The sequence below is a fragment of the Sceloporus undulatus genome, unplaced genomic scaffold, assembly GCF_019175285.1.
Source record: "Sceloporus undulatus isolate JIND9_A2432 ecotype Alabama unplaced genomic scaffold, SceUnd_v1.1 scaffold_14, whole genome shotgun sequence".
In the NCBI taxonomy this organism is placed as follows: domain Eukaryota; kingdom Metazoa; phylum Chordata; class Lepidosauria; order Squamata; family Phrynosomatidae; genus Sceloporus; species Sceloporus undulatus.
The window spans coordinates 2,475,832-2,491,366 of record NW_024802936.1 but is presented as its reverse complement, the minus strand read 5'-3'; the positions used below and the strand labels follow the sequence as shown (position 1 = coordinate 2,491,366).

Here is a 15,535-nt window from a genome sequence, read left to right as displayed (position 1 = left end):
AAGAAAGAAAGAAAGAAAGAAAGAAAGAAAGAAAGAAAGAAAGAAAGAAAGAGGGGGAGAGAACCACAATGCTGCTGGCCTTGGAGTGAAAAGCTTGAACAATGTAACTCCAAATTATTCATTCTGGGGGGAAAAACTGGGTCCAATAATGCTAGATATTTATCCAAACTGGGAAAGAACAGAAGGCAGGATGTGTCTATGTTCAGCCACAGAGAGCTGATCCATGGCATGTAACATCCAAAATCACTTAAGGGAGCTGAGACAAAGTGAAGCATTTCAAGCACAAACGCTTTATCTTGATAGTACGTTTCATTTATTGTGGATTACATTTGCAGGTCTGACTCTACACTTCAGAGCCCAGCTTCTTTTGTGTTTACATTTAGTTTGTAAACTCCCTATGTAAACTATACGCTACAAGTGGATGTCCATAGGCACCAACTGTTGCTGCTAGGCTCTGGACAAAGAGACTTTTTCTCTGAACCATAAATACAAAACAGGTCATTAAAAGCAAACCGCCTCTAGAGAATGCAGTGCTCAGACTTAAATGTTATACTACTGTATATACTTGACTATAAGTTGAGGGCAAGTTTTGGGGCCAAAGTTATGGATTTTGCTGTGACCCGTGGATAAGTCGAGGGTAAAATTTAGGGACGTGTAACAAACGATCTAAAGGATGAAGCAAAGCAAAACAATGTGAAAAAACTTATAAAATTCCAGCAGACATAACTCTTTGTGCTTTGTCTTAAGGCTGGATGGATGAAAGAGTAGAGGGGGTCGGTGCTTGACATATTATACTCTTGCTTTTCACCAGGAGATGGTTCCTTCTTTCAAATAAGTGTTAAGATACAGTACTTACATTGACCCATGGATAAGTCAAGTCATTTTTGGGGGGGTCAACTTTCTGACCTAAATTCCTAGACTTATACATGAGTATATGCAGTTCTTGTTTGGATTATTCTAAAACCTCCAAGGGCAGAAGCAAAACATTTGGAAAAGTTGTTGTTTTCGAACAACAACAAGGTTGCATAGCTAGCCACTCTGTTTTAAAGTCACTTGGATAAATCACTCCTGCTAAGAAGTAAACCCCATCAAGTACAACAGAGTATAGGATGGCAATTGAAAACGGTGGGGCTTCAATTCGGAGTAACTGTTGCTGCAAGGTTTCATCAGATGGAAACTCCACTCGGTCAAACAGTCCAGCAGAAGTGACGATGCCCCCAAAGTTTTCCTTTGCACCAAAGTTTCCCATCCTGCTCTCTTTTCAGCTGAAGGATAATAAAAGCATGTTTCCACAAGCCCAGTGTCTTTATGTTTCCAAAGCTGAACCGTTTGGGAAACCGACGTTTAAATGGCTCCACCTCCCCCTGGATCCGAAAATGGCAAACAAAGAAAGCCTCCTTTTGCTCTTGTCTTTCAAAGAACAGTATGGAGAGATGTTTGGGGCTTTTTTTCCTTTCCCCCTCCAAAGGCAGAGAGAATGAGAGAGAAAGGGAGAGAGGAGAGGAAAAACCCTGAGAGGGGCAGCCTTGATTAATCTCGTCTGGGTTTCACATTGGGTTTTAAAGAAAGAAAGTATGTGTAGGAGAGAAAGGAGGGAGGGAAGGAGGGGAGAGAAAACTTTGCCAGGACACAAAGGAAGAGAGGGAGACGCGGTTTTGAGGGGGCTACATCCAAGCATTCCCCAGCCTTGCTCCTGTTTTGTCTGGCGGGGAAAAGACTCACCTCCCATTGAAAGAAAAGGTCCGGGAGCAGGAGCTTTGGGAGACTTGAGCCTGCTTCCTGAGAGGCATGTTTGGAGGGGAGAATCCAGACAGACCTCTCAACATGCCTCTGAGGAAGCAGGCTCAAGTCTCCCAAAGCTCCTGCTCCAGCCTCTTTCTTTCCCACATGCTTTCTTTCTTTCACTTAGTATCCAAGATGCTGCCAGATCCCTAGTCCCCAGACCAGCACTTTCCAATCGATGGCTTCCCTTAGCCAAGGACTATGCAGCCTTGCTTCTACTTTGCCAGGGCTCCAGGCAAGAAAAGCAGCCTTAGGCGTCCCTGAAAAGTGTCTCTGGCAGCCTTCCTGGCCCCCAAGCCTCGTGGAAGCCTCCCCAGGCGGAGGGCCAGGCCAAGTCCCAGCCCCAAGAGCCTACTTACTCTTCGGAGTTTTCATCTTGGAGGCCGGGGGCTCCTTCTGCCCAATCTTGGCAGCCCTTGGCTTTTTTAACCCCAAGGCGGTTGGGGAAGGGAAGGGGAAGGGGCACGAAGGGACAAGCAAGGCAGGGAGGAAAAGTGGTGGAGGAGAGAAAGTAGGAAGGAAGCTGAGTAGAAAGTAACTTGGAGGGAGGGAAGTGTGTGTGGAGGGGTAGAAAGTAACTTGGAAGGAAGAAAAGAGAGTAGAAGGAAGTAACTTGGAAGGAAGGAAGGTAGATAGTAGCTTGGAAGGTAGGTATAAAGTAACTTGGAAGGAGGCAAGGAGGGTGAATGAGTAGAAAGTAACTCAGAGGAGGGAGAGGAGGCAGGAAGGTGAATGAGTGAGTAGAAAGTAACTCGGAGGGAGAGGGAAAGTCGTGGCAGGGGCCCCGTGGGCTGAGTGGCGTGGCTCCTCTCTGGAGTTGCCCTCCTCTCTCTCTCCCTCTGAGCCTCTTGTTGTCTTTGTTCGGGCCAAGGCAGGGAAGCAAGCGCCGCTGGCGGCTTCCACCACGAGGTGCTCCCTTCCTCCTCCTCCTCCTCCTCCCTGCCCCCCTCCCTTTCCCCAGCAGCCAGACCGCCCTGCGATGAGTAAGGCGCCGCCGGGGAGAGGAGCCAGGGACGCCTCCTCCTCGCCCTCTTTCCCCGCCCCTGCCCTCTGGGCTGGTGGAAGGGGCAGAGGCTCCTCCTGCTCAGGCTGCATCCACACTGGGGAAATAACCCGGTTTGGCACCGCTTTGACTGCCTCCCTCCGCTCTGGACCCACAACAAACTCCACCTCCCAGAATTCCATAGCAAAGAGCCAGACAACAAGTTAAAGCGCTGCCAAACCGGGTTAATTCTCCAGTGTGGATTTATTTTGTTTGTTTTTGTTTAGTTCTTTTTAAAAGTGGCAACAAAACAAACTCCTGTGACTCCTGGAGGAAAGTCTCTCAGGGCTAGGCTCAGCCCTCTTGAGTAAATATGTCCCTCCTCCTCCTGGGCCGAGTTTACTGACTTGTTCCCAGATGGCGCCATAAGCGCCGACTGAGGAGAGACCAACGCTTCCCGCCAAAAGGCGGCCCTGTTGTTGTCTATATTCTCTCCACACTCCTCCTCTCTCTCACACACAAGTTATTATTCACAGCTATAACCGTGTTGTAGCACCTTTGGGAGTCACTGAAGGAAAGAAATTGGCAGCATGAACTTTCCTAGACTTCAGTCTACTTCCTCAGATGCATTACACTGTCCTCCATTTGGATCATGACTTGAAAAGCATAAATCAACATTTATGTGATTATAACTCAGGATAACCAGACATCCTCTTTTTCCAGGATGTGTCCTACATTTCTACCTTCTATCCAGGAGGGATTCCAAAGTGTCCTCCATTTCGAGTATGACTGAAAAGCATGAACTTATAGTTACGTTAGTGTTTTAGCTTTTCCATGGCTAAGAAGCATGAGCTGACATTTATAGGAGCATTTTTAACTCAGGGTGACCAGGCATCCTCCTTTTCCAGGACCTGTCCTAACTTTCAACCTTGTGTCTAGGAGGAATGTCAAAATGTCCTCCATTTGGAGCATGACTAAGGAGCATGGGTTTCTATTTATATGTGTTTTTAGCTTTTATTTCGTCTGTCCTCCATTTCTTTCTTGAATGTCCTCCATTTTGTGGCACCTTAGCCTTTCAGCTACACACAGAGAGAGAGACATTTTTTCCCACTTCACCCAGAACTGGTTCCAAAGTCCACTCCTTTAATGAGGAGGGTGCTTGCTTCTGGTGTTTCCTGAGCCCCTTACAGAGAGAAGAAGAGGCAGGCTGGGCTGGGCTGGGCAAACACATCTGCTCTTGGGCTTGAAAGCAGCATGTGTCATGGGAGCAGGAAAGAGAAAACAAGGCAACCTCTCTCTTGCTCAAGGATGAGTCCTCCCAGGTTCCTGGGTTCAGGAAAGCAAAGTCTTGGTGACTAAAAGGCAAATGTCATGGCACACCTGCCTGAGAAAGAAAACCTCCTAACACCTTAAGGGAAAGTGGATCTGCATCCTCACTGAAGAAAGAATCCAGGCCCACACCACTTTTTCACTGCCACTTTAATCCAGGTTGATACCATTTTTTAACTGCCATTTTCGTCTGACTGACACCACTTTTTCACTGCCACTTTAATCCAGGCTGAGACACCACTTTTTAACTGCCACTTTAGTCCACCTGACTGGCACCACTTTTTCACTGCCATTTTAACCCAGACTCCAGACTGACACCACTTTTAACTGCCATTTTCATCAAGACTGACACAACTTTTTAACTGCCACTTTTAAACTGCCATTTTCATCTAGACTGACACAACTTTTAAACTGCCACTTTAATCCAGGTCTACACCACTTTTTAACTGCCATTCTAACCAAGGCCAGCACCATGTTTTCTCTGTCACTTTTCACCCTCTGGCTGGCAAGTCACACTCTCTCAACCTCAGGAGAAAGCAATGGCAAACCTCCTCTGAGTGACTCTTGCCAAGAAAAACCCATATGGCGGGGGGGGGGGGGGGGTTGCTTTAAGTCAGAAATTATTTGAAGGCACACAACCACAAAAATGAGGCGACCCTATCATGGATGTGTGTGTGTGGGAGGGTGTACTTTGACTGTGAGTTCCTGCATGGCAGGGGATTGGACTGGATGGCCCTTGTGGTCTCTTCCAACTCTAGGATTCTATGGCAAGTTTCTTCAAGGGGGTGGGAGGTCTGCCATGGCCTTCCCCTCAGGCTGAGAGAGCAGGGTTTCCAAAGTGGTAGTAGTGCAACACTTAACCCACTATGCCACACTGGCTCCCTCTCCTCCTCGTGAAGAATGTTTCCAGGAGGCGATGAGAGTTTCCTTGCCTGGAGGCTGAGGCCAGGCTGGCTCACATCCGGTGGGCCTTGTGTGTAAACTATGAGTGGCGCTGACTCACTCGCAGCAAAGCCAATGAGTGGGGAGGAGGAGGCGACTTTCGGGGGAAAGCCCCGTTTGTGTTATTACTGGAGCCTCTCTGTGTGAAGGACCATTTCCTGGTTACGAAAGCAAAGTGAGAGTGTGAGATTGAGGGCCCAAACAGACAGGCCCAAATAAAGTTGCTTTGGGTCACTATGGAGGTATGCTGTTTAAATGATGCATGCATCCTAAGAGGCTGAAAGCTGTGCCAAAGCCACACTCCAGTCCTAAGGACTGGTGCGCAGCTTTGGTGCAGCTTCTGGCCTCTTAAGATGGAATGTGTCATTTAAACAGCATACCTCCAAAGTGACCCAAAGCAACTTTATTTTGGCTTGCCTGTTCGGGCCCTGAGGCTGCATCCGCACAAAGGAAATAATGCAGTTTGACCCCTCTTTAACAGCCATGGCTCAAGGCAGCACCTCTGGTGTCGCAACAAACTACACTTCCCAGAATGCCATCGCATGAACATGGCCACATAGCCTGGAAAACCCATAAAAAAACTATTAACTTTTTATTGTTGTTGTGTGCCTTCAAGTTGTTTTCCAACTTATGGCGACCCTAAGGTGAATCCATCATGGGGTTTTCTTGGCATGCTTCTTCAGAGGGGGTTTGCCATTGCTGTCTTCGGAAGCTGAGAGAGTGTGACTTGCCCAAGGTCACCCATTGGGTTTCCATGACCCAGCTGGGTTCGATCTCCAGTCATAGTCCAAGGCTTAAACTACTACACCCTGCTGGCTCCATAAGTATCCTCAGGCATTTTAAAAGAAAACAACAATAATAATCAGAGGCCTATTTACATCCACTTGTTAAAAAGAACTATTACTGAAGAAAGTCAGAGAAGAATGTGCTAAGGTAGGCTTTATGTTGAAGGTAAAGAAAAGAAAAATAAATGACCAACTACACAAATTAATTCTAGATAATGATAAAATGGTAAAATAGTACACAAATGGAGCATGCCAAAGAGTTCCAAGGGGGGAAAAAAAATCTCCACCTGCTTTATAGAGTACAGCAAAGCATTTGACTATATAGATCATGAAAAGTTATGGAGGGCTCTCAAGATCATGGGAATGCCACTACATCTGATAGTCCTGATGCAGAATCTGCAGAAATTAAAACAGGATATGGAGAAGCCAAATGGTTCCCAATTGGCAAAGGGTTTAGGCAAGGCTGGATTTTATCACCCTAAAGAATATGTTGGGATACAAATTTTTCTGGTAGATATACCAGGCTCTGGATAGCCATAACTGTGTGACAACAGACTCAGATTACAGTACTTGGTAGAAAACACCGCGCTCCGCGCACGTTCCTCAAAACATTCCATGTTTATTATTTTGCATTTTACAAGACTGAGCAGTGAAACATATAATATCTTTTAGGATGCATACAAGAACACATTTGTGTATGTTTAAGCCCTCTTGACATATTATTGACTTTGAAATGCTATTTCAATTGCCTTTGCCTTGCACAGACAAAACATCCAGTCTTATTGTTGGGGAATGTACCCTGTGTAACATGGTTTACAACCAGAGTTTTATAGCTCAATCCTTAGTCAGAATTATAAAGCACTGTGCTTAGTAGGGCTTACTTCCTAAAGAACCAGCACTGGTTCAAGAGCACAGGGTTTGTGCAGTTAAGCTACAACAGTTTGGCTTTGTTACCACATTTATTTTACAACAGCAGAAGTAGAACTGAGGGGTCTTAATGCACAAACCTTGTGCACTTGGACCAGTGCTGGCTTTAGGCAGATTAAAACTCGTTAAATGTAAAATGTCATATATATACCAACCCCATATTGGATCCCAGAGTTTCTCAGATTTCTTCAATAACCTACATAGGCTCCATAGTTTTGCTTTACGCTTTACATTATTTCAGAATATGTCTGCTGCCAACTAATCCTCTTTCCTTCTTTCCTCTCTCATTGCATCACTTTAGGCCTTCTGGATCTCATAGCACCTTTGAGACTAACTGAAAGAGAGTAGTTGGTAGCACAAGCTTTCGTAGTTTTAGGTCTTCCTCAGATGCATGAGGTCTCTGAGGAAGTAGACTCAGATCTACGAAACCTCATGCTACCAACTTCTCTCTTTCAGTTAGTCTGAAAGGTGCTACAAGATCCTTTGGCATACTGGTTTTCCAGAGGCTATGTCTTTGAATTTAGGCCTTCTGTTACCCTCTTTCCCGGTGTTGTACTTATTTATCTTATTTCTTTTCTGAAGAATTATAATCTCAGCGGGTATGCCTGCTAGCCAACCAGTTTTTTTTTACATACTTTCACAACTTTAGATACTCCCTTGTGATCACAACCAGGTGCCCAAATAAATTTAGTTGTATGCGTGTGAGTATACAATTGTGGGAGAGTATGAAATTTATTCTTTATTTTAATTATACTATTTTCATATCAGCCAGAAGTGGAAATTATGGGGCCCTCCAGATGCTATACCACTGCCTATATTGGTTAGGACTAGCAACCTCTGGACATGATTCTAGATTCCCTGTTATAAGCAGAACTGGGGCAGGTCAGATTTATACTTAGACCCAGTGAAATCAATGGGACTGAAGTCAGTGTTGCCTTCAACATTTTAAACCCAACCTATTCAGACACCCCCTCCCAAACCCCCTCATTATTCCAAACCAACTATGCATAGAAATAGTAAAAGCAAATGTTATTGCCTCTAATCTAGCCTCAAGCATGGCTGACACTTTGGGATGAGCCACCCCTGGAGACTGATTGATCTGGTTGGTTCAGAGATAACTATGGAAGCATTCATCAGTACTGTGGCTATTGGGTGATATATGTGGTTAACACTGGACCAGTGTGTCAACATGTCTCTTTTTTCTCCCAGCCTCCTTTTACGTACTAGTCAAACAATTATGCAAAAGTAATGGGCAAAAGGTAGAGTTCAGGTAGTGGGAAACCTGTGATAAATCCAACATGTAACATATAAGCCCTGTGTGAAGGGCACCAGTAATGATGCTGTGAGGAAGGCTTATGCTTTTTAGCCCCATTGCATCTGTACTGCACCACCTGGTGGAATTCTTTTGAATGGTGAATAGGTTATTAATTTCATGTTCAGCAATCCAGAAACAGCCATTCACAGCCTGCAGCAACATCTCAATAATTATTTATTAATTTTTTAAAAGTATATCCTTTTTGACAATATCCCCATTCACATGTAACACTTCATGTATATCTACCGCATATACTCAACTATAAATCGACCTCATGTATAAGTCTAGAGCAGGTTTGGGGGCCAAAATTATGGATTTTGATATGATCCGAGGATAAGTCGAGGGTAAAACTTATGGGAATGTAAGAAAGGATCTAAAGGATGAAGCAAAGGAAAACAATGCCAAGGAAAATGCAAAATTCCAGCAGGCATAACTGTTTGTGCCATACTAAAGGCCGAATCAGAGAACTGACAGGAGTCAGTGCTTCCATTACAGATTATGCTCTTATATCTCACCAGGGGATAGTTGCTATTTAAAATAAGAGTTAAAGTACAGTACATACATTGACCTGTGGATAAGTCAACCCAGGTTTTTGGGTCAATTTTTAGACTAAAATTTTAGACTTATACATGAATATATACAGTAAATAAGCTGCCTGCTTCCTCGGCCTTCAGAAATTATCCTGCCAAATCATATTGGATATCATGCCTGAGAGGCAGGTTTGGCTAGTTTAAACCAAATTACCTTAAAAAAATTAATATTTTTTAAAATGATTTTATATATATATAATTTATATATAAATAAAAAGTCTGGCTGTTATTACTGTGTCCCAACCATCTTACTGGAAGAATAATGACTGTTTGAAAAAACTGGGTCTTTCCTACCCTGCTAAAATGTGTGCAAGTGGCAAGTTATGTGCAATCCTTTCCCAGTAAAGACAATCACAAGTTTTTCAGAGGCATGTGGATGTAAGGCTTGGTATGCATATCAACTTTTATATTGTGTGTGAACAAGATGGGCCTGTGAACAGACTGGGAAGAAGTAAGTTGTGAATCTTGCAAAAGGGCACTGCTTCAGTGAACCCACCTCATGGGATGGAAAAATAGAATAAAAGTGTCAATAACTGCTTCTTGTCATATTTGCTTGGATTATTTTCACTTTTCAGGAATGACCTATTGCTCAGTGTATCACTGATCACCTCTTTGTTGGATGACAAGCTCATTATGTTTGTGTGGAAAGGATCAGCTTCTTTGAAAGGAACAAATGTCACACCTCCAGAAAAAAATAAATAACCAAGCTCAGAGAGTTCTCCCACTTCCATGTATTTCTTTCCAGTTCAGTGTCTAGTTCTAATGGTTTTGAGAAAGACCAAGGCTAATTCAGTTGCCCTGGCAGTTGTGTATTCTCAAGTTCAAAAGGCATTGCACGCAAGGAAGAAATGAACTGTCAGTGGAAGAGTACATGTTTCAGAGGATGCCTAGTTCAGCCCCTCATATCTCTGTATTCTCTTCTCCCCCATCCGTCTTGCCTTTGAGAAGCTGATAAGTCAGGCATAAAAGCAACAGCCTTCTCTTTGTCACTACTGTACCTGGGACTGAGATACACTACTTTTGTGCATGCAGATTCCATTTAGGTATCACAGCTGACAGTTGTAGATGGTCTTACCAATTTGTCTGATCCTTTTAAAAAGCCATGAGCTTACAGTACCACCAAGACATGAAAAAAATACCACCAGAACAAGAACTTTCATGACCATTCATTTACTCACCACTCTGTTCGTATTCCTCTTGGTGTAAGACACCTCTTTCTAAGAAGAGTGCCATTGGTTTTGAAGGAACTGACACCAATAGTCTATTCTCAGCTGATCTTCACCAATCCTACAACCTTTTATACCCATTTTGCCTGATCAGTACAGCTTTGTTGTGGAGATTCCATGTGATCAAGCGACTCCTCCTTAGTTTGTTTTCCTCTCCAAGGGTTGCACAGCTTCACTTGGTTGCCTAGCATCATCCCTTCTAGAAAAATTGGAGCTGCCATTAATATTGGTGCTACTGCTACAATAAGAAGTACATTTTAGTATCAGAGTTGGCTGGAAAAGATAGTACCAACAGCAGTGAATGAGGTAAGGGGGTTTTTACTTCTCTTTTTTTAAAGCCATATAACAGATGTAAAAGATTATTTAAGTTGCAGAAGGCTAAATCTCTGTGCACTTAAAACTGAATGATGCTTATTCAGAAAACAAAGTGCTCAGCCATTTAGATAATGCAAGGCAATGTTCTGTTGTTTTTATTCAATCAAGTCTCATTACAAAAGCTGATAAAATAGCATATAATGGAATATTCAAATGCTTCACACATTCCTTCCTCCCCTTGCCCCTAAACAGAGGAAAAGCAGTATAGATAAGATAAAACAAAACAAACATGGCTGTAGGCCTATGGGCCAGGGAGGATGCACCATTACTGCAGACTTTCCACTGTGCAGGTGGGGAGGGAGAAGCCCTCTCAAACCAATGGTGGAGATTTTCACTCCTGTGGCTCTTCTAGACTGTCCTACTATCAGTAGGGCTAAAAAAAGGAGCATTCTTCTGGCAAACCACAGTCAGATTCCTGGACACACCTCCAGATTTTTTGGGAGGGGACAAAATGTTTGGCTGTGCTGGTTGGAAGACTCTGGGAGTTGTGGTCCAAAAAGACAGCTGGTCAACTTTTAGGGGAACAGGGATTTTCATAGTCCTGAAGCTACACAGTGAATTGGAGTGAATGGGAGGAAAACTTTCAACAAGCAAGAAAGCCCAAGCAAAATTGGGAATCATTCATTAGCCCTCTCTGTACTCTTTCACACTACATTTATAGCACTGTATTCCCCTTTAGCTGTCATGGCTGCATCCTGTGGGATCCTGGGGTTTGTATTTTGGTGAGACACACGAGTTAAGAATTCTATCCTTCCTGAACTGAAAGTCCCAGGATTTCATAGGGTGGGAGTACAGCAGTCAAGATAGTGCTATAATTGCATAGTGTGAAAGGGTGTTTTGCTTCAGCCTATGCTCCCAAACATTATTGTTACAATAAACAAGTATCGGGAATGCTTACCAGAGCTCCTTAGAGCAAGAGTGAGGTGAGAAAAAGTACAAAACAGCATTTAAAATAGTGTAAGTAATGGCAATGATTAACCTGCTTACAACAAGATCTTTTAGCACCTTTGAGATTGAGCTCCAATCCACATCGCAGAAATAATCCACTTTAGCAAGTACATAGCAATAGCAAGTACATGTCTATACCGCTTATCAGTGCACTTAAGCACTCCCTAAGCAGTTTACAAAGTATAAGAGCTAATTGACCCCAACAATCTGGATACTCATTTCAGCGAACTCCTTGGAAGGATGCAAGCCTGAGTCGAGCTTGAGCCCTTTTGCTGGTATGGAACTCGCAACCTTATGGTTTGTGAGTGAATGGCTGCAATACAGGCATTTAACCACTGCACCACCAGGGCTCAAACTGCCCTGGCTTAATGCTAGGGAATCCTGGAAACTGTAGTTTATTGTGGCACCAGAGCTCTCTGAGAAGGCAAAATGTTTCATAAAACTACAGTTCCCAGAATTCCCCAGCACTGAGCCAAGGCAGTTCAAGTGGTCTCAAACTGGATTATTTCTGCAGTATGGATAGGACCCAAGAGGTTTGTTGCATTAGCAACTCCATCAGATGTGTGAACTGACTTGTTAGTTAAAATTACTGTGTGAAATGCAGCCTATACCACTTGCCTTTTAGCCCTCAATCTGGCAGAGTTGACCCAAGAGATTTAGCTGCCTGGGGCAAAGGACAGGTCAGTCCTTCCCACATTCCTTGTCCAGAATGTGATAGAACTGGCAGCTGGATTTCACAGGCCTCCACCTCCTGAGGGCAGCAATCTAGGCTAGGAGGTGCAAGACATGCACACTAACCCATCAATGTTGTTGTTCATCTTGTCATCTTGTCATGTTGCCCAGTGTAGATGCCTCACCCTTCTCAAAGGTAGAGTTGGCCTTGCAAAGTCTAACTGATCTTACTCACTAGCCCACCAAGTGCATCTCACTTACTAACACTGAGTATCTGCTTGCCACTGCCTGCTCAGACAAATGCTGCAGCCGAAGTGGTGGTGCCAGTATGCATCGCACTAACAAGCAAGTGCTTGATCGCTTGGCAGCTCTTCCAAACAACATTCTTGGAAGTCAGCTAGGCGAGGCAGCCAGACAACTCCAAGGCCAGCTAGACAACGGCATCTTTGCTGCCATGGCATATGTTCTGGAGGATGGGAGCATCTAAGGAACAGCCGCTTCTGTTCTCAACACAGACCACACAAGCCGTATGCCCATTTTGGGGACTGGTTCTTACTGGGGAAGGCCCCTGGAAAGAATCCTGTAGAGCTGCTGCCAGTCAATGTAGACAATACTAAACTAGATTGGTTTAGCTAGATATAAGGCACATATATATAATCTGATAGACCTTCCAGTACCAGTGTTTTTTAATGCTATAAACACTATCTCATGGTTAGAGAGTCTGCAGAATTTGAAGGACTGTCTGGGGGTGGGGTGAGGATAATATTTAAATATGATGCCACTCTGTGTCACATCTAGTTGGCTTCACACAATGCTATTGAATTATTATTGTAGATTAGCAGACATCATTTCAGTTTTTTTTTAAAAAAAAAGGAAGATGCCTCCATATGGGGAAAATAGGACTGAATGCTCTGACACATTATTAAAACCAGTAGTCAGGCACATATAATACAGATGTTAAGAGTGAGAGCATGTGTAGCTCTAGAGCAGGATCTCTATCTGAAAATGTGGTTTGAAGTCTGGAGCTTGGAACGTTGCTTTAAAAAGAACTGTGTATCCTGATCTCTCTCCTTATGTCTCTTTATCTTTAAATCAGACTTGGACTGGACAACCTTTGAAACAGAAGAGTTTAAAAACAGTTTTCTGGTAGCTCTTTAGGCATGCAATAAGTTTCTGTCAACGGGGGCATGTGGCCACGTTATGGAACAGGGAGTGCCATCTTGTCTTTTACCTCAGGGAGAAACGTGTCTTTGGATGGATTTTACACCAGAAGGTTCTTTGTTGTTCTTATAATAAAAACATTAAAGCTCATTGCAACTGAGGAGGAGGAAAAAATCAACACAGGCAAGTAAATAGTTCCAGAGCCAGAATTTCAATAGAAACTAGTTTTTCATGACTTGACATCTGGTTCACCTCACAGAGTTCACTGTATGACTGAGTTTCATTTTCCGCTGTGTGGCCAGATCTGATTAGCAGACTGAGTATGTCTTGTTTTGGCAAGACTAAAAAAAGAAAAAGAAAAGGCCTGTTGGGATAGGGAAAAACCTGAACTCTGTACTGGAAATAATCCAGGAATACATGCTGATAAACACCCTTTCCTTCACACTTTTAGCTCATCTGTACTTTAGAACTGGATTGTGAGAGTTTGGATGTAAAAGATTATAGTAACACAAAAAATAAATTTTAGACCAGGGCTATTAAATATCTCTCTCCCCAGATATTATTGGCCTCCAGTTCCTATTAGCCCTAGCCAGTCGACCTAATGGGGAAGCATGATGGGAGTTGTAGTAAAAAACTGGAGGAATAGTTTCCCAAGTTGTGTTACAGGCTTGTTTAAAATCAGCTCTATTACTGTTAAAATTTATCTAGGATGTAACATGGTTAAAAAAAAGTTTAGCTGACTACAGTATAATCTCCATTTCTCATCTTTTCTTCTTTGCAATAAAACAATTTTTCATGACGTGGGATTGAAGAACTGACAGTGGTGAGGATCAATGGGCCCGAACAGACAGGCCAAAATAAAGCTGCTTCAGGTCACTTTGGAGGTATGCTGTTTAAATTACACATGCATCTTAAGAGACCAGAAGCTGTGCCAAAGCTGTGCTCCAGTTCTTAGGACCAGAGCATGGATTTGGTGCGGCTTCTGGCTTCTTATGATGCATGCATCATTTAAACAGCATACTTCCAAAGTGACTCGAAGCAGCTTTATTTTGGCCTGTCTGTTCGGGCCCAATGACTCCTTTTTGGGGGGGGAAATCAATGCTCAAAAGCAGCTAAGCTGGACTTTGTGAGCACCCTTTGCTGTTGACTAACCTGAATCATGAGAGCTATTGTGGTGTAGTGGTTTGAGTGTTGGACAACAATTCTGGAGAACAAGGTTCAAACCCCGAGAAAGCCATGGAAACTCACTGGCTGACCCTGGGCAAGTCACATTCTCTCAGTCTCAGTGGATGGCAATAGCAAACCCTCTCTGAAGAAATTTGACAAGAAAACCCTGTGATAGGGTTGCCTTAGTCATAAGTCAAAAACAACTTGAAGGCACACAACAGCAACAACCTGTGTCTCCTTTCAGCAAACAGGATTTTGCTTGATTTCTTCTGCTTGGAAAATTAGGGTAACTGGCAGAGGAGCAACTTAATCCTATTTTGAGCCAAATCCAAATTTTACTGAAAAAACAAGATGCCTTGTTTTAACTTGTAGAACCTAAACCAAATTGCAGTGGAAAGGGCTTAAACTAAATATTATTTTTCTGTTTTGTTGCTAAGCACCTTCAAGACAACACTGACTTATGGCAACCCTATCCTAGGGTTTTCTTGGCATGATTTATTCAGAGGAATGTTGCCATTCCCTTCCTCTTAGGCTGAGAGGGTGTGACTTCCCAAAATCACCTGGTAGATTTCCATGGCTGAGCAGGGATTAGAACCCTAGCCCCCCCAGAGTCCAATTCTCAAACCACTACACCACATCTATCAATTTCATAGAATCATAGAATCGTAGAGTTGGAAGAGACCGCAAGGGCCATCCAGTCCAACCCCCTGCCATGCAGGAAATCCAAATCAAAGCATTCCCAACAGATGGCCATCCAGCCTCTGCTTAAAGATCTCCAAAGAAGGAGACTCCACTACACTCTGAGGGAGTTTGTTCCACTGTCAAACAGCCTTTGTCAAGAAGTTCCTCCTAATGTTGAGGTGGAATCTCTTTTCCTGTAGCTTGGATCCATTGTTCCTGGTCCTGTTCTCTGGAGCAGCAGAAAACAAGCTTGTTCCCTCCTCGATGTGACACCCTGTCAAATATTTCCCATGCAGGATCAAAATGGCTTATGAGATTGAAACAGATGATAGCTGATAATTAAAGGGCTACTTTAAAAAGTATTGAACTATCGTATTAAAAATAGTATTCAGTTTAAAACAGATTAAAAGGATTTAAAATATAACCAATGAAGGGGAAAGCAAGCAATTAATGGAGAAAGCCTGTCTAAATAAAAAGGTCTTTGCTTCCTGGAAGGAGAACAAAGAGAGGACCAGTTAGTTCTTCCTAATTTGTTAGGAAGAGGTTCCTGATGGTACAGGTAGGTCTCAATGTATCTTTGGATTGTGCTTCCAGATCTGAGACTGACCTAAATAGAAGAAGCAAGTTTTACAGAAAATAATTGGAGACGAGGC

General features: G+C 43.3%; 1 protein-coding gene across 4 annotated transcripts in view; it reads right to left on the bottom strand.

The window, feature by feature from the left end:
- LOC121917294 (homeobox protein AKR-like) overlaps nucleotides 1–9,982 on the bottom strand; it is a 22,230-nt gene extending 12,248 nt beyond the window's left edge. Inside the window, exon 1 of one of the 4 annotated variants that reach the window (XM_042443112.1) lies at nucleotides 9,831–9,982. In XM_042443112.1, the coding sequence (XP_042299046.1) occupies nucleotides 9,831–9,885 (55 nt within the window). In that variant the 5' untranslated portion in view covers nucleotides 9,886–9,982. Of the gene's footprint in view, nucleotides 1–1,722; nucleotides 1,745–2,141; nucleotides 2,700–4,954; nucleotides 5,029–9,830 lie in introns of those variants that run through there. The other 3 variants (XM_042443116.1, XM_042443113.1, XM_042443115.1) reach the window with 3 other exon arrangements.
- Between the last annotated feature and the right edge of the window lie 5,553 nt (nucleotides 9,983–15,535).